This window comes from Pseudophryne corroboree, chromosome 3 (assembly GCF_028390025.1).
Source record: "Pseudophryne corroboree isolate aPseCor3 chromosome 3, aPseCor3.hap2, whole genome shotgun sequence".
Taxonomy (NCBI): domain Eukaryota; kingdom Metazoa; phylum Chordata; class Amphibia; order Anura; family Myobatrachidae; genus Pseudophryne; species Pseudophryne corroboree.
Window position 1 is genome coordinate 32,072,889 of NC_086446.1, and position 24,174 is coordinate 32,097,062.

The window sequence follows — 24,174 nt, forward strand, 5'->3', positions numbered from 1 at the left end:
TACAGGAGTAGTAGTTGCTGTCACTAGACATAGGGTAGATAGTACAGCCCCCAGCAGCAGCATCCTCGAAAGGTCCTTAGCGCGAAGAGAATCTAGACGCTACCCTTCCTCCTCTGACTAGTAATGTTACACAGCCCACTTCCGCCCTATGCGTTCCACCTCACTTCCGCCCTATGCGTTCCACCTCACTTCCGCCCTATGCGGTCCACCTCACTTCCGCCCTGAGCGTTCGGTTGGTGACTCCCGCAGTACCTTCTAACATGGACCGGAAGTGGTTTCTCCTCACAACAGTCTGAGTTGCCGAGGAGAGATCATCATATAGGAGACGTCAGTGAGTTTGGCTTCATGTAATGACGTCATTATACAGGGGGAGCAGCTTGCGGTGTCCTATTATTATTATTATACAGGGAGAGTGGCCTGTGATGTCCTGTTATTATTATTATACAGTGGGAGCAGCCTGTGGTGTCCTGTTACTATTATTATACGGGGAGAGCAGCCTGTGGTGTCCTGTTATTATTATTATACAGGGAGAGCAGCATGTGGTGTCCTGTTATTATTATTATTATTATTATTATTATACTAGGGGAGCAGCCTGTGGTGTCCTGTTGTTGTTGTTATTATTATTATTATTATACTAGGGGAGCAGCCTGTGGTGTCCTGTTGTTGTTGTTGTTATTATTATTATTATTATTATACAGGGGGAGCAGCCTGTGGTGTCCTGTTATTATTATTATTATATAGGGGAGCAGCCTGTGGTGTCCTGTTATTATTATTATTATTATTATTATTATTATTATTATTATTATTATACAGGGAGAGCTGCATGTGGTGTCCTGTTGGTGTTGTTTTTATTATACTGGGAGAGCAGCCTGTGGTGTCCTGTTATTATACAGGGAGAGCAGCCTGTGGTGTTTTGTTGTTATTATTATTATTATTATTATTATTATTATACAGGGGGAGCAGCCTGTGGTGTCCTGTTGTTGTTATTATTATTATTATTATACAGGGGGAGCAGCCTGTGGTGGCCTATTATTATTATTATTATTATTATTATTATACAGGGAGAGCTGCCTGTGGTGTCCTGTTATTATTATTATTATTATTATTATTATACAGGGGGAGCAGCCTGTGGTGTCCTGTTATTATTATTATTATTATTATTATTATTATACAGGGGGAGCAGCCTGTGGTGTCCTGTTGTTGTTATTATTATTATTATTATACAGGGGGAGCAGCCTGTTGTGTCCTGTTGTTGTTATTATTATTATTATTATTATTATTATACAGGGGGAGCAGCCTGTTGTGTCCTGTTGTTGTTATTATTATTATTGTTATACAGGGAGAGCAGCCTGTTCTGTACTGTTATTATTATTATTATTATTATTATTATTATTATTATACAGGGGGAGCAGCCTGTGGTGTCCTGTTGTTGTTGTTGTTGTTGTTGTTGTTGTTATTATTATTATAATACTGGGGGAACAGCTTTTGATGTAATGTTGTTATAATTATACATGGGGAGCGGCCTGTTGTTGTTATTATTATAGAGGGGGAGCAGCCTGTGGTGTCCTGTTGTTGTTGTTGTTGTTATTATTATACAGGGAGAGCAGCCTGTGGTGTCCTGTTCTTATTAAACAAGGGGAGCGGCCTGTGGTGACCTGTTGTTATTATTATTATTATTATACAGGGGGAGCAGCTTTTGGTGTACTGTTGTTATATTTTACATGGGGAGCGGCCTGTTGTTGTTGTTGTTGTTGTTATTATTATTATACAGGGGGAGCAGCCTGTGGTGTCCTGTTATTATACAGGGGTAGCAGCCTTTGGTTTACTGATGTTATAATTATACATGGGGAGCGGCCTGTTGTTGTTGTTGTTGTTGTTGTTATTATTATTATTTTCCTGTATATTGGAGATTTTTACAAGACAGGTTTTTGTAAAATAGAGTCTCTTATATGCACCATAAGAACCTGATTAAACAGCCCCATTTTGGAGAAGTTTAGTTTACTTTCTCTGACGTCCTAGTGGATGCTGGGAACTCGTAAGGACCATGGGGAATAGCGGCTCCGCAGGAGACTGGGCACAAAAGTAAAGCTTTAGGACTACCTGGTGTGCACTGGCTCCTCCCCCTATGACCCTCCTCCAAGCCTCAGTTAGATTTTTGTGCCCGGCCGAGAAAAGGGTGCACACTAGGGGCTCTCCTGAGCTTCTTAGTGAAAGTTTAGTTTTAGGTTTTTTATTTTCAGTGAGACCTGCTGGCAACAGGCTCACTGCACCGAGGGACTAAGGGGAGAAGAAGCGAACTCACCTGCGTGCAGAGTGGATTGGGCTTCTTAGGCTACTGGACATTAGCTCCAGAGGGACGATCACAGGCCCAGCCTCGGAGTCCGGTCCCAGAGCCGCACCGCCGGCCCCCTTACAGAGCCAGAAGCAAGAAGAGGTCCGGAAAATCGGCGGCAGAAGACATCCTGTCTTCACCAAGGTAGCGCACAGCACTGCAGCTGTGCGCCATTGCTCCTCAGCACACTTCACACTTCGGTCACTGAGGGTGCAGGGCGCTAGGGGGGGGCGCCCTGAGCAGCAATATAAGCACCTTGGCTGGCGAAAATACATCACATATAGCCCCCAGGGCTATATGGATGAATTTTAACCTCTGCCAGATTCCACAGAAAAACGGGAGAAAAGGCAGCCGAGAAGGGGGCGGAGCCTATCTCCTCAGCACACTGGCGCCATTTTCTCTCACAGCTCCGTTGGAGGGAAGCTCCCTGGCTCTCCCCTGCAGTTACTACACTACAGAAAGGGGTTAAAAAAGAGAGGGGGGCACTAATTAGGGAACAATACAGCAGCTATAAGGGGAAAAACACTTATATAAGGTTATCCCTGTATATATATAGCGCTCTGGTGTGTGCTGGCATACTCTCCCTCTGTCTCCCCAAAGGGCTAGTGGGGTCCTGTCCTCTATCAGAGCATTCCCTGTGTGTGTGCTGTGTGTCGGTACGTTGTGTCGACATGTATGAGGAGGAAAATGTGGTGGAGGCGGAGCAATTGCCTGTAACAGAAATGTCACCCCCTAGGGAGTCGACACCTGAGTGGATGAGCTTATGGAAGGAATTATGTGACAGTGTCAGCTCTTTACAAAAGATTGATGACATGAGACAGCCGGCGACTCAGCCTGTGCCTGTCCAGGTGTCTCAAAAGCCATCAGGGGCTCTAAAACGCCCGTTACCGCAGATGGCAGATACAGACGCCGACACGGATACTGACTCCAGTGTCGACGATTAAGAGACGAATGTGACTTCCAGTAGGGCCACACGTTACATGATTGAGGCTATGGAAAATGTTTTTACACATTTCTGATAATACCACTAAAAAGGGTATTATGTTGGGTGAGAAAAAACTGCCTGTAGTTTTTCCTGCATCTGAGGAATTAAATGAAGTGTGTAATGATGCGTGGGTTTCCCCCGATAAAAACTGTTAATTCCTAAAAAGTTATTAGCATCATACCCCTTCCCGCAGAGGATAGGGCACGTTGGGAAACACCCCCTAGGGTGAATAAAGCGCTCACACGCTTGTCTAAACAGGTGGCACTACCGTCCCCGGATACGGCCGCCCTTACGGAACCTGCTGACAGAAAGCAGTAAAATATCCTAAAATGTATATACACTCACACGGGTGTGATACTGCGACCAGCAATCGCCTCAGCCTGGATGTGCAGTGCTGGGGTGGCTTGGTCGGATTCCCTGACTGACAATATTGATACCTTAGATAGGGACAGTATATTACTGACTATAGAGCATTTAAAAGATGCATTTCTATATATGCGTGATGCACAGAGGGATATTTGCCGACTGGCATCAAGAGTAAGTGCGCTGTCCATTTCTGCCAGAAGAGGGTTATGGACAAGACAGTGGTCAGGTGATGCTGATTCCAAAGGCATATGGAAGTATCGCCTTATAAAAGGGAGGAGTTATTTGGGGTAGGTCTAACAGACCTGGTGGCCACGGCAACGGCTGGGAATTCCACATTTTTACCCCAGGTAGCCTCTCAACATAAGAAGACGCCGTATTATCAGGCGCAGTCCTTTGGGCCCCATAAGGGCAAGCGGGCAAAAGGCTCCTCATTTCTGCCCCGTGGCAGAGGGAGAGGAAAAAGGCTGCAGCAAACAGCCAGTTCCCAGGAACAGAAGCCCTCTCCCGTTTTCTGCCAAGTCCTCAGCATGACGCTGGGGCTTTACAAGCGGACTCAGGCACGGTGGGGGCCCGTCTCAAAAATTTCAGCGTGCAGTGGGCTCACTCACAGGTGGACCCCTGGATCCTTCAGGGAAAGGGGTATTATTCCACGCTGTTTGTGGTACCGAAGCCGGACGGCTCGGTGAGACCTAATTTAAATCTGAAATCCTTGAACACTTACATACAAAGGTTCAAATTCAAGATGGAGTCACTCAGAGCGGTGATGGCAAACCTGGAAGAAGGGGATTATATGGTGTCTCTGGACATCAAGGATGCTTATCTCCATGTCCCAATTTACCCTTCTCACCAAGGGTACCTCAGGTTTGTGGTAAAGAACTGTCACTATCAGTTTCAGCCGCTGCCGTTTGGTTTGTCCACGGCACCCCGGGTCTTTACCAAAGTAATGGCCGAAATGATGATACTCCTTCGAAGGAAGGGAGTTTTAATTATCCCTTACTTGGACGATCTCCGGATAAGGGCAAGATCCAGGGAACAGTTGGTAGTCGGGGTAGCACTATCTCAAGTAGTGTTGCGGCAGCACGGTTGGATTCTTAATATTCCAAAATCGCAGCTGATCCCGACGACACGTCTTCTATTCCTAAGGATGATCCTGGACACAGTCCAGAAAAAGGTGTTTCTCCAGGAGGAGAAAGCCAGGGAGTTATCCGAACTAGTCAGAAACCTCCTAAAACCAGGCCAAGTGTCAGTGCATCAGTGCACAAGGGTCCTGGGAAAAATGGTGGCTTCCTACGAAGCAATTCCATTCGGCAGATTCCACGCAAGAACTTTCCAGTGGGACCTGCTGGAAAAATGGTCCGGATCGCATCTTCAGATGCATCAGCGGATAACCCTGTCACCAAAGACAAGGGTGTCTCTCCTGTGGTGGTTGCAGAGTGCTCATCTTCTAGAGGGCGCAGATTCGGCATTCAGGACTGGGTCCTGGTGACCACGGATGCCAGCCTGCGAGGCTGGGGAGCAGTCACACAGGGAAGAAATTTCCAGGGCTTGTGGTCAAGCCTGGAGACATCACTTCACATAAATATCTTGGAGCTAAGGGCCAAGCAAGACCTCTGCTTCAAGGTCAGCCGGTGCTGATCCAGTCGGACAACATCACGGCAGTCGCCCACGTAGACAGACAGGGCGGCACAAGAAGCAGGAGGGCAATGGCAGAAGCTGCAAGGATTTTTCGCTGGGCGGAAAATCATGTGATAGCATTGTCAGCAGTGTTCATTCCGGGAGTGGACAACTGGGAAACAGACTTCCTCAGCAGAAGTTTTCCACATGATTGTAAACCGTTGGGAAAAACCAAAGGTGGACATGATGGCGTCCCGCCTAAACAAAAAATTGGACAGGTATTGCGCCAGGTCAAGGGACCCTCAGGCAATAGCTGTGGACGCTCTGGTAACACCGTGGGTGTACCAGTCAGTGTATGTGTTCCCTCCTCTTCCTCTCTTACCAAAAGTACTGAGAATTATGAGACGGAGGGGAGTAAGAACTATACTCGTGGCTCCGGATTGGCCAAGAAGGACTTGGTACCCGGAACTTCAAGAGATGCTCACGGAGGACCCGTGGCCTCTACCTCTAAGAAGGGACCTGCTCCATCAAGGACCCTATCTATTCCAAGACTTACCGCGGCTGCGTTTGACGGCAGGGCGGTTGAACGCCGGATCCTGAAGGAAAAAGGCATTCCGGATGAAGTCATCCCTACCCTGATCAAAGCCAGGAAGGATGTAACCGCAAAGCATTATCACCGCATTAGGCGAAAATATGTTGCGTGGTGCGAGGCCAGTAAGGCCCCGATGGAGGAATTTCAACTAGGTCGATTCCTGCATTTCCTGCAAACAGGAGTGTCTATGGGCCTAAAATTGGGGTCCATTGAGGTTCAAATTTCAGCCCTGTCAATTTTCTTCCAGAAAGAACTAGCTTCAGTTCCTGAAGTTCAGACGTTTGTAAAAGGGGTACTGCATATACAGCCTCCTTTTGTGCCTCCAGTGGCACCTTGGGATCTCAATGTAGTTTTGGGGTTCCTAAAGTCACAATGGTTTGAACCACTTGAATCTGTGGAGTTAAAATATCTCACATGGAAAGTGGTCATGCTGTTGGCCCTGGCCTCGGCCAGGCGCGTGTCAGAATTGGCGGCTTTATCCTGTAAAAGCCCTTATCTGATCTTCCATTCAGTCAGGGCGGAATTGAGGACTCGTCCTCATTTTCTCCCTAAGGTGGTTTCAGCGTTTCATCTGAACCAACCTATTGTGGTACCTGCGGCTACTAGTGACTTGGAGGACTCCAAGTTGTTGGACATAGTCAGGGCCCTGAAAATATATGTTTCCAGGACGGCTGGAGTCAGAAAATCTGACTCGCTGTTTATCCTGTATGCACCCAACAAGCTGGGTGCTCCTGCTTCTAAGCAGACTATTGCTCGTTGGATTTGTAATACAATTCAGCTTGCACATTCTGTGGCAGGCCTGCCACAGCCAAAATCTGTAAAAGCCCATTCCACAAGGAAGGTGGGCTCATCTTGGGCGGCTGCCCGAGGGGTCTCGGCTTTACAACTTTGCCGAGCAGCTATTTGGTCAGGGGCAAACACGTTTGCTAAATTCTACAAATTTGATACCCTGGCTGAGGAGGACCTGGAGTTCTCTCATTCGGTGCTGCAGAGTCATCCGCACTCTCCCGCGCGTTTGGGAGCTTTGGTATAATCCCCATGGTCCTTACGGAGTTCCCAGCATCCACTAGGACGTCAGAGAAAATAAGAATTTACTTACCGATAATTCTATTTCTCGTAGTCCGTAGTGGATGCTGGGCGCCCATCCCAAGTGCGGATTGTCTGCAATACTTGTACATAGTTATTGTTAACTAAATCGGGTTATTGTTGTTGTGAGCCATCTATCTAGAGGCTCCTCTGTTATCATGCTGTTAACTGGGTTCAGATCACAGGTTGTACGGTGTGATTGGTGTGGCTGGTATGAGTCTTACCCGGGATTCATAAATCCTTCCTTATTGTGTACGCTCGTCCGGGCACAGTATCCTAACTGAGGCTTGGAGGAGGGTCATAGGGGGAGGAGCCAGTGCACACCAGGTAGTCCTAAAGCTTTACTTTTGTGCCCAGTCTCCTGCGGAGCCGCTATTCCCCATGGTCCTAACGGAGTTCCCAGCATCCACTACGGACTACGAGAAATAGAATTATCGGTAAGTAAATTCTTATTTTTTCATTGATGTCTCCCCAATACACAGGGTTACACAGTAGTAAGGAATACATCCGGTGAGTGGAAGACACCCAGCAGCCATCCCTGTGTGTCAGGAGGACTGAGCAGGACCCAGAGCCCCATCACGGTTCCTCCACCTCACTCACTGATACATGAGAGGCACAATGACCAGAAGATCCTGGAACTCACCAACAAGATGGACAGATGGACCTAGTAACAGAGATACCCCAGAGAGATGTCCCCGTCCTCTGTATTCCCAGAATTGTACAGAGGAGAATCACAGGACCCCACAGGAGGATCAGGTAGGTGGAATTTAGGGTCTTTCCAATATATGAAGGGACTTTATGTCAGTACTCCATGGCAGTCCGCACAAAGTGTTGTGTCTATAATGAGGCTTCTTCATATCACCTGTAACATTTCCTGTCTGGGTCAGTTAGTAGGGTGTGGGGTCTCTGTAACAGAGACTTACCCCTCTCCTCATTCCTGGCAATGCACCAATCAGGGTTCAGAGGCCGATTAACATAAATGTCGTGCAGCTGCCTTGCTGCACGACCAGAAGACCAGTGTGTTTAATTACTTGATTGACCCTGCAACGGGGAACGCGGTCCGCCCGTGGCGTCCCCGTTGCTAGGGTCCTGGCGGCTGAGCGCGCACGGCGTCCTAGCGTTGCTAGGGACCCGGCGGCTCAGCGCGCATGGCGTCCCAGCGTTGCTAGGGACCCGGCGGCTCAGCGCGCACGGCGTCCCAGCCCGCTCGGCGTCCCTAGTTGCTAGGCGCTGGGCCGCAACGAGATTTCAGACCGCGGCGCCTAACACACTATTGCAGCTACTTGGGCTGCAGAGGCCATTGAAGCATGGGCCTTGGAGTTAGATGCTGAAATCTCCTCTGACCATGCTAGACAATGCTTGTCTTATATTGTCACAGCTTCTCGTTATATTAAAGAGGCGGCTTCTGATGCCGGTATCCTGGCAGCCAAGGCCTCTACTACGTCAGTCCTGGCTCGCCGGATATTGTGGCTGAGATCCTGGTCTGTGGATCTGGACGCTAGAAAAACCCTGGAGGTACTCCCTTTTAAGGGAGATATTCTGTTTGGGGAGGATTTAAATAGGATTGTGGCTGACTTGGCTACTGCCAAAACTGCCTGTCTGCCAAGTACTGCTCATTCTGTGTCGAAGGCTAAAGGTACTTGCTTTCGCCCCTTTCGTCCTTCAGGTAAAGCAAAAGGTAAGGCATACAGCAAGCAGGCCCGTACTTCCAAACCTGGTAAGCCTAAGCCCAAAAGAGCCTGGGCGGCCCGTCAGCCAGCTTCCAAGACAAATATGCATGACGGGGCGGGCCTCCCTCTGGGGGATCCCAGGGTGGGGGGCCGGCTTCTAGGGTATACCCGGGAATGGTTGAAGACCACTTCAGATGCCTGGGTACGGGAAGTCGTCACGCGAGGTTACGCCATAGCCTTCAAAAACCGACCCCCTCATCGATTTTGCCAGACAGATGTCCCATTGGACAAGACAAAGGCAAACACTCTACATTCGGTGGTACAGACCCTCCTGGATACAGGAGTCGTAGTACAGGTGCCTCTTGCGCAGAGGGGCCAGGGGTACTATTCTCCGCTGTTTCTAGTCCCGAAACCGAATGGGTCCTCCCGGCCCATTCTCAACCTCAAGGCATTGAACAGGTTTGTGAAGGTTTCCAGGTTCCGGATGGAAACCCTTCGCTCTATAGTTCTGGCCTTGGAACCTGGGGACTTCATGGTCTCCCTGGATATACAGGATGCTTAGCTGCATATTCCTATAGCAGTGTCTCATCAGCAATACCTCAGATTTGCGATTGGCAACTGCCATTACCAGTTTCAGGCGTTACCTTATGGTTTAACAACGGCTCCGCGAGTCTTTACAAAAGTCATGGCGGTGATGACGGTGGTACTCCGCCGTCAAGGGGTCAGGATACTGCCGTATTTGGACGACTTGTTAATCCTGGTAAATTCCCCAGAACTTCTCCTGCGTCATCTAGATGTGACGGTCCGGTTTCTGCAAGCCCACGGGTGGCTGATCAACTGGAAGAAGTCCTCCCTGGTCCTTGCTCAGAGCATGGTGCATCTGGGAGCACTATTGGACACTCACAACCAGCGGTTGTTCCTGTCTCAGGAGAAAGTCCTGAAACTTCAGGACAGGATTTGTTGTTTCCTATCTCGTCCGCAAGTGTCGATACATTCGGCGATGCAGGTGCTGGACCTCATGGTGTCAGAATTCGACATGGTGGAGTACGCTCAATTTCACTCTCGCCCTCTCCAGAGGCTGATTCTAGCCAAATGGGACAGCCTGCCTCACCGGATCAATTCTCAAATGATCTCATTGACTCCGGAGGTCCGTCTGTCGCTGCTCTGGTGGCTCCGGGACCAACAACTGTGCAGGGGCCGTCCATTCTGGATATCCCAATTGTACAAATTGCATCCACAGGTTATCCCACTTATTATGTCGTGGAATCCCCCGTGCATGCGATCAGGCGCCAGCAATTTCCGAAAGAGTGGAGATTCTTAACTAAAACACCAATAGATACTGCTGCTCCTAGTTATAAGGATAATTGCATTCCTTACCTAATTAACCAGAAAAAACACTTTGCAAGGGGAAAACCCCTGCAAAAAGCCAGGAGCGCTGTGCTTATCAGTTATCCCAAACAGAATTAATATATCACACTATACACTTAATCCTTGAAATTAAAAAAAAAAAAAATATTTTTATTTCTATTATAAACATATATATGTAACGAATGCTGCAGCATATATTAAAAAAAATAATATCACATATTCCATATACAGTTCAATTCCCTAAATACTTAGTGTTTAGGGAATTGAACTGTATATGGAATATGTGATATTAATTTTATTAATTTTTTTAATATATGCTGCAGCATTCGTTACATATATATGTGGGTGGTAGTCATGTGACCGCCGGTCAGCTGACCGACAGTCACATGACCTCCTCCGTGAGCCCGACGGCTCACTTTCCCGATGGTCGGCATGCCGACCAACAGGGACTATTTCCACTCGTGGGTGTCCACGACACCCATAGAGCGGGAATAGAACCCGTGGCGACCTCAGGTCGCCACCGAGCCCGCAGCGTGGCGAGCGCAGCGAGCCCGCAAGGGGCTTGCTGCACTCGCCCCTCCCCGCCGGGATCCCGGCGTCGTTATGCTGCCGGGATCCCGGCGTCGGTAAGGTGACCGGCGGTCAGGAGACTGCCGGTCACCAGTACTACACCCATATATGTTTATAATAGAAATAAAAACTCTTTTTTTTTTTCAATTTCAAGGATTAAGTGTATAGTGTGATATGTTAATTCTGTTTGGGATAACTGATAGGCACAGCGCTCCTGGTTTTTTGCAGGGGTTTTCCCCTTGCAAAGTGTTTATTCTGGATATCCGACTGGGTCCTGTTGACGACAGATGCCAGTCTAAGAGGTTGGGGCGCGGTGCTGGAGCAACACTCCCTTCAGGGGCGGTGGACCAAGGAGGAGTCCCTCCTCTCGATCAATATTCTAGAGTTGCGGGCGGTCTTCAATGCCTTAAACCTAGCCCAGCATTTAATTCAGAACCGTCCTGTTCAAGTACAGTCGGACAACGCCACCACAGTGGCTTACATAAATCATCAAGGCGGCACTCGAAGCCGCCTAGCAATGAAAGAAGTCTCACGGATTCTACAGTGGGCAGAACGCCATCTACCGACCATATCGGCAATATTCATTCCGGGAGTCCTGAATTGGAAGCGGACTTTCTCAGACGTCAGGATGTGCATGCCGGCGAGTGGTGCCTCCATCCAGAAGTGTTTTAACTCCTAGTGGAAAGTTGGGGCCTTCCAGACGTAGATCTGATGGCGTCTCGACACACTCACAAGGATCCGGCCTTTAGAGCAAGGACAAAGGATCCTCAAGCAGCATTCGTGGATGCGCTGGCGGTACCGTGGAGGTTTCGGCTGCCGTACGTGTTCCCTCCGGTGTCCCTCCTGCCCAGGGTAATTCGGAAGTTCAAGCAAGAAAAAGGAATTCTGCTTCTCATAGCTCCAGCGTGGCCCAGACGGCACTGGTTCTCAGACCTGCAAGGCCTATCGTCAGAGCGTCCAAATCTACTTCCACAACGCCCAGACCTCCTCGTTCAGGGCCCCTGTGTCTACCAGGACCTAGCCCGGTTGTCTTTGACGGCGTGGCTCTTGAAGCTTCCGTCTTAAGGGCTAAAGGGTTTTCTGAGGCGGTCATTCAAACTATGTTGCGGGCCCGGAAACCGGCTTCTGCTCGGATTTACTATAGGGTCTGGCATTCTTAGTTTGTTTGGTGCGCATCTAACGATTATGACGCTTCCAAGTTTAGTATAGCCAAGTTGTTGGCTTTTCTTCAGCAGGGCCTGGACTTAGGCCTGCGTCTGGCCTCCCTCAAGGTTCAAATATCTGCCTTGTCGGTGTGGTTTCAGAGAAAAATTGCGACCTTACCTGATGTGCACACCTTTACTCAGGGTGTGTTGCGTATCCAACCTCCCTATGTCCCGCCTGTGGCTCCTTGGGACTTGTAGGTGGTTTTGGAGGCGTTACAAAAGTCTCCGTTTGAAACTCTTGGTTCAGCTGATCTTAAGTGGCTTTCCCTTAAGGTGGTGTTTCTGCTGGCTATTGCTTCAGCTAGAAGAGTGTCAGATTTGGGTTCCTTGTCCTGTAGTTCCCCATATCTGATATTTCACCGTGACCGGGCGGTTCTTAGGACTCGTCCCGTTTATTTGCCTAAGGTGGTTTCTTCGTTCCACCTTACCCAGGAGATTGTGGTTCCGGCACTTGTTTCTCCTGATCTGTCTCCCAAAGAGCGGTCTTTGGATGCGGTACGGGCTCTCCGTATCTATGTGAAGAGAACTGCTTCTGTTAGGAAATCTGATTCTCTCTTTATTCTGTTTGGATTTCACAAACGGGGCTAGCCTGCTCACAAGCAGACTTTGGCCAGATGGATTAGAATGGTGATTGCACATGCTTATGTGAGGGCTGGTCTGTCAACTCCTGCTCACATTACGGCCCATTCTACTCGGTCTGTTGGACCTTCTTGGGCAGCCCGCCGTGGTGCGACCCTTGAACAATTGTGCATTGTGGCTACGTGGTCCTCAGTGAACACGTTCATTAGGTTCTATGCCTTCGATACTGCCGCTTCCCAGGATGCTTCCTTTGGACGCCGGGTTCTTGTGCTCGCTACAGTGCGTCCCCTCCCATAAGGAACTGCTTTAGGACATCCCCAATGTCTATCCTTGTGGAGCCCAGAGTACCCCGCAGCAGAAAACTAGTTTTATGGTAAGAATTTACCTTTGTTAAAACTCTTTCTGCGAGGTACACTGGGCTCCACAAGGCGCCCACCCTGACGCACTTAGCTTCTTTGGGTTGGTATGGCATTAGCCGCTGACACTTCTCCTGTCGGGAGAGTGTGATGTTTATGGCAACTGGCAGTTGTCGTCTCTTTTACTTGCTACTGCATTGGGCTGGTTAACAAAAATGAGCTCCTGTGCACGGAGGCGGGGTGATATAGAAGGCGGCGCTATGCATCATGGGAAGAAGGTCAAAGCTTTTGAGCCTGTTGGTGCTTCGGATCAAGATCCTACTCTACACCCCGATGTCTATCCTTGTGGAGCCCAGTGTACCTCGCAGAAAGAGTTTTGACAAAGGTAAGTTCTTACCATAAAACTCGTTTTTTCATTGCTAGATGGATTATTTCTGCTGTTGCCAGGTGTGTCTGTATTCAGATACACCTTTCCTGGTTTTCCTTCAAGCTCATTCTGCTTGTGTATTTGGGGCTTCTTGGGTGGTTTGCCATGGAGCCTCGGTGGAGCAGTTACCGTTTCCATACATTTGGTATGGGGGATGCCAGTTTTGGGCATAAAGTTCTACGTGCGGCTTTGCTGGATAATTCTCCCATTAGGCTTGCTTTGGGAAATCGCAGTGTCCCCCAGATCGGATGATAAGAAATTTGGAATTTTTTTTAATGTACCCATCGTAAGTTCCTTTCCTTGTCATCCTTCTGAGGAACACTGTGATACCTGCCTTTCTAGTCACTGTTGTGGTTCAGTTTATGGTTACTATTGTGCTATGACTTTGCTTACGCCAAGTAGCTTTGTTAGAAATAACCAAGGCTTCAGGGAAGTGGGAGGGGTTATGTAGGGGGTGGAGCCAATCAGATTAGTCTTCTAGTGCCTACTCCTTTGGTCCAACCCATTTATCCCACTGTCAGCTAGAAGTGTCCCCCAGATGGATGACACGGAAAGGATTTTACTGTGAGTACATTAAAAAATCCCATTTTTCCTTCTATTACCTGTGTGCATCTAATACATTCTGGCAAATCTCAGTTAATGAAACAAATTATTAAAGTGTTATTTTCTTTTTGTGGATTCTTTAGCGTGAAGATCTGACTCGTATGAAGGTAGAAGATATAGAGGGAGAAGAAGAGACATATGTGACTGTAATTAAGTTAGAAGATATAGAGGAAGAAGAGGAGACGTATGTGACTGATATGAAGGCAGAAGATATAGTGGGAGAAGAGACGTATGTGACTGATATGAAGGCAGAAGATACAGAGGGAGAAGAAGAGACGTATGTGACTGTTATTAAGGTAGAAGATACAGAAGGAGATGAAGCGACATATGTGAAGGGTGATCAGCAGTGTAAGGAGGAGGAAATCCCTACAGATATCTGCACAGGTGAGTAATAAACACTTAAAAGAGGCACATATTCTCTTTGCTCGGTTACTACAGCAATTTCTTATCCTACACCCTTCTCTGTCACTACATACTAATGAGGGAACTATCTGCCCAGTGGGAGAGTCAGGAGCCATCAGCCCCTATTATACTCCTGCTCTCCCCTCACATCATGTCACTGTGTGTTACCAGCCCAGAGATCTGACCAGTCTCCTCCCCACTCTCTGGTGTATCTCATACATCAGGAGCCATCAGCCTCTATTATACTCCTGCTCTCCCCCTCACATCATGTCACACTATGTGTTACCAGCCCAGAGATCTGACCAGTCTCCTCCCCACACACTCTGATCTGTGTCCGTGTCTTTTGCTGGTCGAATATCAGAGTCTTTGTGCAAATACCGCTATATGCCCTTCCATGGTATACAGACAAGCTTCTGACTGAGGAAGGACTGAGATGCCCACTTTGAGTGTCCTTATATGCTGATACCACTTGCTGCACCTTTAGATGCCACCATTGGTCGCCATATGGAACCTTCCACCAGTCCCAAAACTAGGTGCAGATTCTCCATCAGAGTTTAGGCTCCAGTGTGAGCGTTTGTGTATCTTTACAGCTCACCCACAATACTCCCATTATATGCCCATATGACAGATCTTTACCGTGTGTCCGCTTGGCCCCCTCCCTGTTTCCACCCAGTGACTACCAATACATTTTCAAGACATTCCCGAGACTCTGGATGCCTGACTGACACCAGCAGAAGCACGTAATCACAGTCACGGGGGATAAATAAATTGTCCACACACTGAGCTGAACCAATTGCATTTCAATAGTAGGCAAATGTCTTTTTAAATTTATAGATATAGATATGATCTCTCATCTGCTGTTCACTGCATGCACACGGACCCGCAGCAGAAGCAAGGCGATATCCACCACTCTGGATCTCTTTCTCCACCACTATACTTTTCACGGAATACAAGTCATTAGGCAATCGTAATTGTGTCACCACCTAATGAATGATGCTTTCATTCAACATCAATTACTGTGTAATAACTTCTGAATTAGTAAGATACTGGAGGCATCACTGGATTTAAGTGACTATGTAATTAGAATATGCAAATTTCTAGTCTTATGGTTTATGAAAATAACCCACATCAATTTTGAGTGTGTTCCCACACCTAGGGGCTATATATCGCTTTGGTTGTTTAATTTTACATATCCTCAGATGAAATCTTACACAGATGAAACGGACTGGGAGTTATCAGATCCTTACTATCAACTAAGAGACTGGTTACGTTATTGTGGCGTTACTAGAACTTACATCTTCTGTGTTGTTTGTTCCATTAATGAGCAATGTAACAGTCTGTGTGTGATACTCATATAACAGATCCTATCAATATCCTATATATCCTCCATAATTACAGAGGTACCATCTACCTTTGCACAAATATTTTTCGATACCTGTCATCTAAGATTGTTATTTTTATACTATTGTACAGCCTTATATTGGTATAGATTGGTATTGATAATCTGATTATTTTCTGCTATAGAGGACACAAAAAATTTAGCTATAGATATAACTTAACTTCCCCTGGGCTGTATGGAGGATATGTCATCATTTACTTCCCTGCTAATATAGATATTTCTCTGACGTCCTAGTGGATGCTGGGGACTCCGTCAGGACCATGGGGAATAGCGGCTCCGCAGGAGACAGGGCACAAAATTTAAAAGTTTGACCACTAGGTGGTGTGTACTGGCTCCTCCCCCTATGACCCTCCTCCAAGCCTCAGTTAGGTTTTTGTGCCCGTCCGAGCAGGGTGCAATCTAGGTGGCTCTCATAAAGAGCTGCTTAGAGTAAAAGTTTTGATAGTTTTATTATTTTCAGTGAGTCCTGCTGGCAACAGGCTCACTGCAACGAGGGACCTAGGGGAGAAGAAGTGAACTCACCTGCGTGCAGGATGGATTTGCTTCTTAGGCTACTGGACACTAGCTCCAGAGGGACGATCACAGGTACAGCCTGGATGGGTCACCGGAGCCGTGCCGCCGACCCCCTTGCAGATGCCGAAGTAAGAAGAGGTCCAGAAACCGGCGGCTGAAGGCTTTTCAGTCTTCATGAGGTAGCGCACAGCACTGCAGCTGTGCGCCATTGCGCTCAGGCACACTTCACACCGGCGGTCACTGAGGGTGCAGGGCGCTGGGGGGGGCGCCCTGGGCAGCAATGTTAATACCTTTCTGGCTAAAAAGAATACATCACATATAGTCCATGAGGCTATATGGATGTATTTCACCCCTGCCAGGTCTCAGAAAAACCAGGAGAAGAGCCCGCCGGAATAGGGGGCGGGGCCTATCTCCTCAGCACACAGCGCCATTTTCCTACACAGCTCCGCTGCTAGGAAGGCTCCCAGGCTCTCCCCTGCACTGCACTACAGAAACAGGGTAAAAAACAGAGAGGGGGGGCATTTTTTGGCGATATTATATATATTTAAGCAGCTATAAGGAAACAACACTTATATAAGGTTGTTCCTATATAATTATAGCGCTTTGGTATGTGCTGGCAAACTCTCCCTCTGTCTCCCCAAAGGGCTAGTGGGGTCCTGTCTTCTATCAGAGCATTCCCTGTGTGTCTGCTGTGTGTCAGTACGTGTGTGTCGACATGTATGAGGACGATGTTGGTGTGGAGGCGGAGCAATTGCCGGTAATGGTGATGTCACCCCCTAGGGAGTCGACACCGGAATGGATGGCTTTGTTTATGGAATTACGTGATAATGTCAGCACACTGCAAAAGTCGGTTGACGACATGAGACGACCGGCAAACCAGTTAGTACCTGTACAGGCGTCTCAAACACCGTCAGGGGCTGTAAAACGCCCTTTGCCTCAGTCGGTCGACACAGACCCAGGCACGGACACCGAATCTAGTGTCGACGGTGAAGAAACGAACGTATTTTCCAGTAGGGCCACACGTTATATGATCACGGCAATGAAGGAGGCTTTGCATATCTCTGATACTGCAAGTACCACAAAAAGGGGTATTATGTGGGGTCTGAAAAAACTACCTGTAGTTTTTCCTGAATCAGAGGAATTGAATGACGTGTGTGATGAAGCGTGGGTTACCCCTGATAAAAAACTGCTAATTTCAAAGAAGTTATTGGCGTTATACCCTTTCCCGCCAGAGGTTAGGGCGCGCTGGGAAACACCCCCTAGGGTGGACAAGGCGCTCACACGTTTATCCAAACAAGTGGCGTTACCGTCTCCTGATACGGCCGCCCTCAAGGATCCAGCTGATAGGAGGCTGGAAAATACTCTGAAAAGTATATACACACATACTGGTGTTATACTGCGACCAGCAATCGCCTCAGGCTGGATGTGCAGTGCTGGGGTGGCTTGGTCGGATTCCCTGACTGAAAATATTGATACCCTGGATAGGGACAGTATTTTATTGACTATAGAGCAATTAAAGGATGCATTCCTTTATATGCGAGATGCACAGAGGGATATCTGCACTCTGGCATCAAGAGTAAGTGCGATGTCCATATCTGCCAGAAGAAGTCTATGGACACGACAGTGGTCAGGCGATGCGGATTCCAATATTTGCCCCGAGGCAAAGGAAAGGGTAAGAGACTGCAGCAAGCAGCCCCTTCCCAGGAGCAGAAGTCCTCCCCGGCTTCTGCAAAGGCCTCAGCATGACGCTGGGACCTTACAAGCGGACTCAGGGGCGGTGGGGGGTCGCCTCAAGAATTTCAGCGCACAGTGGGCTCACTCGCAGGTGGACCCCTGGATCCTGCAGGTAGTATCTCAGGGTTACAGGTTGGAATTCGAGAAGTCTCCCCCTCGCCGGTTCCTAAAATCTGCTTTGCCAACGTCTCCCTCAGACAGGGCGACGGTATTGGAAGCCATTCACAAGCTGTATTCTCAGCAGGTGATAATCAAGGTACCCCTTCTACAACAGGGAAAGGGGTATTACTCCACGCTATTTGTGGTACCGAAGCCGGACGGCTCGGTAAGACCTATTCTAAATCTGAAATCTCTGAACCTGTACATACAAAAATTCAAGTTCAAGATGGAGTCACTCAGAGCAGTGATAGCGAATCTGGAAGAAGGGGATTTTATGGTGTCCTTGGACATCAAGGATGCTTACCTTCATGTCCCAATTTGCCCTTCACACCAAGGGTACCTCAGGTTTGTGGTACAAAACTGTCATTATCCGTTTCAGACGCTGCCGTTTGGATTGTCCACGGCACCCAGGGTCTTTACCAAGGTAATGGCCGAAATGATGATCCTTCTTCGAAGAGAAGGCGTATTAATTATCCCTTACTTGGACGATCTCCTGATAAGGGCAAGATCCAGAGAACAGCTGGAGGTCGGAGTAGCACTAACTCAAGTAGTGCTCCAACAGCACGGGTGGATTCTGAATTTTCCAAAATCCCAACTGATCCCGACGACACGTCTGCTGTTCCTAGGGATGATTCTGGACACTGTTCAGAAAAAGGTATTTCTTCCGGAGGAGAAAGCCAGGGAGTTATCCGAACTCGTCAGGAACCTCCTAAAACCAGGGACAGTGTCTGTGCATCAATGCACAAGAGTCCTGGGGAAAATGGTGGCTTCTTACGAAGCGATTCCATTCGGCAGATTCCATGCACAAATTTTTCAGTGGGATCTGCTAGACAAATGGTCCGGATCGCATCTGCAGATGCATCAGCGGATAAAATTGTCGACAAGGACAAGGGTCTCTCTGCTATGGTGGTTGCAGAGTGCTCATCTGTTAGAGGGCCGCAGATTCGGCATACAGAACTGGGTCCTAGTGACCACGGATGCCAGCCTGAGAGGCTGGGGAGCGGTCACACAAGGAAGAAACTTCCAGGGCGTGTGGTCAAGCCTGGAAACGTCTCTCACATAAATATACTGGAACTAAGAGCAATCTACAATGCTCTAAGCCTGGAAAAACCTCTGCTTCAGGGTCAGCCGGTGTTGATCCAGTCGGACAACATCACGGCAGTCGCCCACGTAAACAGACAGGGCGGCACAAGAAGCAGGAGGGCAATGGCAGAAGCTGCAAGGATTCTTCGCTGGGCGGAAAATCATATGATAGCACTGTCAGCAGTGTTCATCCCGGGAGTGGACAACTGGGAAGCAGACTTCCTCAGCAGACACGATCTTCACCCGGGAGAGTGGGGACTTCATCCAGAAGTCTTCCACATGATTGTAGTCCATTGGGAAAGACCAATGGTGGACATGATGGCGTCCCGCCTCAACAAAAAACTGGACAGGTATTGCGCCAGGTCAAGAGACCCTCAGGCAATAGCTGTGGACGCTCTGGTAACACCATGGGTGTACCAGTCAGTGTATGTGTTCCCTCCTCTGCCTCTCATACCCAAGGTACTGAGAATTATACGGCAAAGAGGAGTAAGAACGATACTAGTGGCTCCGGACTGGCCAAGAAGGACTTGGTACCCGGAACTTCAGGAGATGCTCACGGAAGATCCGTGGCCTCTACCTCTAAGAAGGGATCTGCTTCAGCAGGGACCGTGTCTATTCCAAGACTTACCGCGGCTGCGTTTGACGGCATGGCGGTTGAACGCCGGATCCTAAGGGAAAAAGGCATTCCGGAAGAGGTCATCCCTACCCTGGTCAAAGCCAGGAAGGAGGTGACTGCACAACATTATCACCGCATTTGGAGAAAATATGTTGCATGGTGTGAGGCCAGGAAGGCCCCGACAGAGGAATTTCAACTGGGTTGATTCCTACATTTCCTGCAAACAGGATTATCTATGGGCCTCAAATTAGGGTCCATTAAGGTTCAAATTTCGTCCCTGTCGATTTTCTTCCAGAAAGAATTGGCTTCAGTCCAGACTTTTGTAAAAGGAGTACTACATATACAGCCCCCGGTTGTGCCCCCAGTGGCACCGTGGGATCTCAATGTAGTTTTGGATTTTCTCAAATCCCATTGGTTTGAGCCACTCAAATCGGTAGATTTGAAATATCTTACATGGAAAGTAACCATGCTACTGGCCCTGGCTTCAGCCAGGAGAGTGTCGGAATTGGCGGCTTTATCGTATAAAAGCCCATATCTGATTTTCCATTCGGACAGGGCAGAATTGAGGACGCGTCCTCATTTTCTGCCTAAGGTGGTATCAGCGTTTCACCTGAACCAGCCTATTGTGGTGCCTGCGGCTACTAGCGATTTGGAGGATTCCAAGTTGCTGGACGTTGTCAGAGCATTGAAAATATATATTTCAAGGACGGCTGGAGTCAGAAAATCTGACTCGCTGTTTATACTGTATGCACCCAACAAGCTGGGTGCTCCTGCTTCTAAGCAGACGATTGCTCGTTGGATTTGTAGCACAATTCAACTGGCACATTCTGTGGCAGGCCTGCCACAGCCTAAATCTGTCAATGCCCACTCCACAAGGAAGGTGGGCTCATCTTGGGCGGCTGCCCGAGGGGTCTCGGCATTACAACTCTGCCGAGCAGCTACGTGGTCAGGGGAGAACACGTTTGTAAAATTCTACAAATTTGATACCCTGGCTAAGGAGGACCTGGAGTTCTCTCATTCGGTGCTGCAGAGTCATCCGCACTCTCCCGCCCGTTTGGGAGCTTTGGTATAATCCCCATGGTCCTGACGGAGTCCCCAGCATCCACTAGGACGTCAGAGAAAATAAGAATTTACTCACCGGTAATTCTATTTCTCGTAGTCCGTAGTGGATGCTGGGCGCCCATCCCAAGTGCGGATTGTCTGCAATACTTGTACATAGTTATTGTTACAAAAAAATCGGGTTGTTTATTGTTGTGAGCCATCTTTTCAGAGGCTCCTACGTTATCATACTGTTAACTGGGTTCAGATCACAAGTTGTACGGTGTGATTGGTGTGGCTGGTATGAGTCTTACCCGGGATTCAAAATCCTTCCTTATTGTGTACGCTCGTCCGGGCACAGTATCCTAACTGAGGCTTGGAGGAGGGTCATAGGGGGAGGAGCCAGTACACACCACCTAGTGGTCAAACTTTTAAATTTTGTGCCCTGTCTCCTGCGGAGCCGCTATTCCCCATGGTCCTGACGGAGTCCCCAGCATCCACTACGGACTACGAGAAATAGAATTACCGGTGAGTAAATTCTTATTTTTTTTTCATTATCATTTATTAGGCATTTAAATACATGCAGTTAGTGAGCAAAAAAAGCTTAACAGTAAGTTACAATGCTCAAAACAATTAGATACTGTATACATACAAAGGCATCATAACATTTACGATGTAATGGAGCAACAATAGAGAGATGATTTATCGTGAAAACTGAGAATTCCATGAATCTGAATTCAGAATAATTGTGAGCAATTAAAAGGATCAAACATGTAAGACGGGCGTGAGAGTAAAGAATGCAGCCGGGGGGGGGGGGGGGTAAGGGAGGCGGAAAGGGGTGGAAAAAGGTATTGGATAGTGAGTTGGGGTTGGGGAAGCAGAAGCCTATGGTTGGTGATTACACGGTATGGTGAGTATCAATCAAGACCCGGGAGAGGTACATTATGGTAAGAGTATCAGAGGTGCAATATAGCGTCATATAGCATGTCCCCACATGCATTACAGCTACAGAATCTTTTTTTTTTTTTTCCCTCCTGCTGCCTCTTCTTCCTCCAACCTCTTAATAATCTTATGTAGTATTCCCATATATATTTCTTTTATTCCCAGCAGATGGAAACCACCACTGGGATATATCAGAGGAACATCTCCGTTTATCTCCAGATGGTATAATAGAAGATAACATCACACAAGATTCTCCAGGAGAAAACCCTCTTACCTCAATAATACATTCAGTACCTCACAGTGCAGATATACCATCAGCTACTTCTAAACATGGGGAATGTTCTCCTGATAACACAGACATTGATCCATCTATCAAGGTTCTTAGAGTAGAGAAGATGTTTTCCAGTTCTATAGATAGGAGATGTTTTACACAGAGCACAAAGCGTATTACCCATCAGCCCGCTAAAACAAGTGAGAGCCCATTTCCATGTTCTAAGTGTGGAAAATGTTTTACACAGTACACCACACTTGTTGCACATGAGAAAACTCACAGATGTCAGAGCCCATTTATATGCTCTGAGTGTGGAAAATGTTTTGTACACAAATCAGTTTTTGTTACACATCAAAGACGTCACACAGGTGAGAGACCATTTCCATGTACTGAGTGTGGGAAATGTTTTACACATAAATCAGACCTTTTTAGACATGAGAGAAGTCACACAGGTGAGAAACCGTTTCCATGTTCTGAGTGTGGGAAATGTTTTACACGGAAATCAGTTCTTCTTATACATCAGAGGCTTCACACAGGTGAGATGCCATTTCCATGTACCGAGTGTGGGAAATGTTTTACACAGAAATCAGTTCTTGTTATACATCAGAGACGTCACACAGGTGAGAAGCCATTTCCATGCTCTGAGTGTGGGAAATGTTTTCCTGTGAAATCAGATCTTGTTATACATCAGAGATGTCACACAAGTGAAAAACCATTTCCATGCTCTGAGTGTGGGAAATGTTTTGCTCGCAAATCTATTCTTGTAACACATCAGAGACGTCACACAGCTGAGAATCCATTTCCATGCTGAGTGTGGAAAATGTTTCACAGAGATATCAAATCTTGTTGCACGTAAGTGAAGTCACATAGGTGAGAAGCCATTTCCATGCTGAGTGTGGGAAATGTTTTGCATGCCAGTCTGTTGTTGGTGCACATCAGAGAAGTCACACAGGTGAGAAACCATTTCCATGTTCTGAGTGTGGGAAATGTTTTACACGGAAATCAAATCTTGTTACACATCAGAAAATGCGCAGAAGAGGAAAGCAACTTTAGTGAACTGATAGATATGAAGCCACAATACTTTATTGTGAAAGCTATTAAAAAATTATCTAAAACTAGGTCTAAATTTGTTTACAGAGTGTGTAGTAAACGGTACATTGTCATCACTGAGTTCTGGGCAACGGGTCAAAGCTCCAGGCAGTCTATATAACAAGATATACACACCATCTACACCAGTGGCTGGTCCTTCACAACATCCTCATCAGACTTATGTGTGGAACTTATTGCAGGTTCCTTATATATCTGTATCACTGTTCTCCGCAACAATAAAATAACATTGGTATAGAGTCCCAAGTCATTTATAACCATTGCTAGTCTCTTAGAGATCAGCATCTGCTGTCTCTGCAGCTTCATGCCCCCCTGTGCCTCGTCAGTCTTATGACGGCACCCCTTGTACCTCTCCGGGGTCACACATACTCCCCTCTTCCCCATCACCTGTGTCTTCAGCTTCTTAAATCCCCCCCACACACACACACATGGCTCACTGATCCCCATCCCTGACAATCCGTTTTATATTATTTTGGCTACCTTCATGCTATGGTTCCTCTTCCTGCTCCGGCTCTTCATCTTGCTGCTAATGTGCCACAAAAACAAAACAGTACGGAGATGCTCCCCTGTTGTCGGCCCACATTTGACACCTTGGCCACCGCTGCTGTAGGTGGTAGGTGTCCCTGACCTTGCTTATTGTACCACCAGTGGAGAAACACTGCACTCTACCAATAACCAGGTGACTGTGTGTCACAATCCTGACGGAATTCATATAGGCCCTCATTCCGAGTTGATCGCTAGCTGCTTTCGTTCGCAGTGCGGCGATTAGTTGAAAAAGCGGCACTTCTGCGCATGCGTACGGGCCGCAGTACGCACGCGCGAAGTAATTTTACACAAAACTATGCAGTTTTACACGCGGTCGAGCTACGCTTTTCAGTCGCACTGCTGATCGTTGTGTGATTGACGGGAAGTGGGTGTTTCTGGACGGAAACTGACCGTTTTCAGGGAGTGTGCTTAAAAACGCAGGCGTGCCAGATAAAAACGCAGGAGTAGCTGTGGAAACGGGGGAGTGGCTGGCCGAACGCAGGGCGTGTTTGTGACATCAAACCAGGAACTAAACAGTCTGCAGTGATCGCAAGGTAGGAGTAGGTTTCGAGCTGCTCAGAAACTGCATGGAAATTTTTACGCGCAGTTCTACTAACCTTTCGTTCGCACTT

General features: G+C 47.7%; 1 protein-coding gene across 3 annotated transcripts; it reads left to right on the top strand.

Moving 5' to 3' along the window:
* The first annotated feature begins 229 nt into the window (after window positions 1-229).
* On the top strand, window positions 230-23,256 carry LOC135054620 (gastrula zinc finger protein XlCGF26.1-like). Of its 3 annotated transcripts, none has more exons than XM_063957823.1 (4): window positions 230-331; window positions 7,458-7,731; window positions 13,837-14,137; window positions 21,805-23,256. In XM_063957823.1, the coding sequence occupies exons 2-4, from the start codon at window positions 7,582-7,584 to the stop codon at window positions 22,719-22,721; spliced, it is 1,368 nt and encodes a 455-aa protein (XP_063813893.1). In that variant the 5' UTR covers window positions 230-331; window positions 7,458-7,581; the 3' UTR covers window positions 22,722-23,256. The 3 variants fall into 3 exon arrangements, with proteins under 3 accessions (XP_063813893.1, XP_063813896.1, XP_063813894.1); XM_063957826.1 differs by having other exon boundaries at window positions 21,808-23,256; XM_063957824.1 differs by having other exon boundaries at window positions 243-327.
* The last annotated feature ends 918 nt before the right edge of the window (window positions 23,257-24,174 follow it).

What these genes read in the sequence shown, in the direction of transcription:
- LOC135054620 (XM_063957823.1), top strand. Translation starts at nt 7,582, where the DNA reads ATGAGAGGCACAATGACCAGAAGATCCTGGAACTCACCAACAAGATGG. An exon ending in GGACCCCACAGGAGGATCAG is followed by an intron (nt 7,732 to 13,836) that starts GTAGGTGGAATT and finishes TGGATTCTTTAG; the next exon opens with CGTGAAGATCTGACTCGTAT. An exon ending in CCCTACAGATATCTGCACAG is followed by an intron (nt 14,138 to 21,804) that starts GTGAGTAATAAA and finishes TTTTATTCCCAG; the next exon opens with CAGATGGAAACCACCACTGG.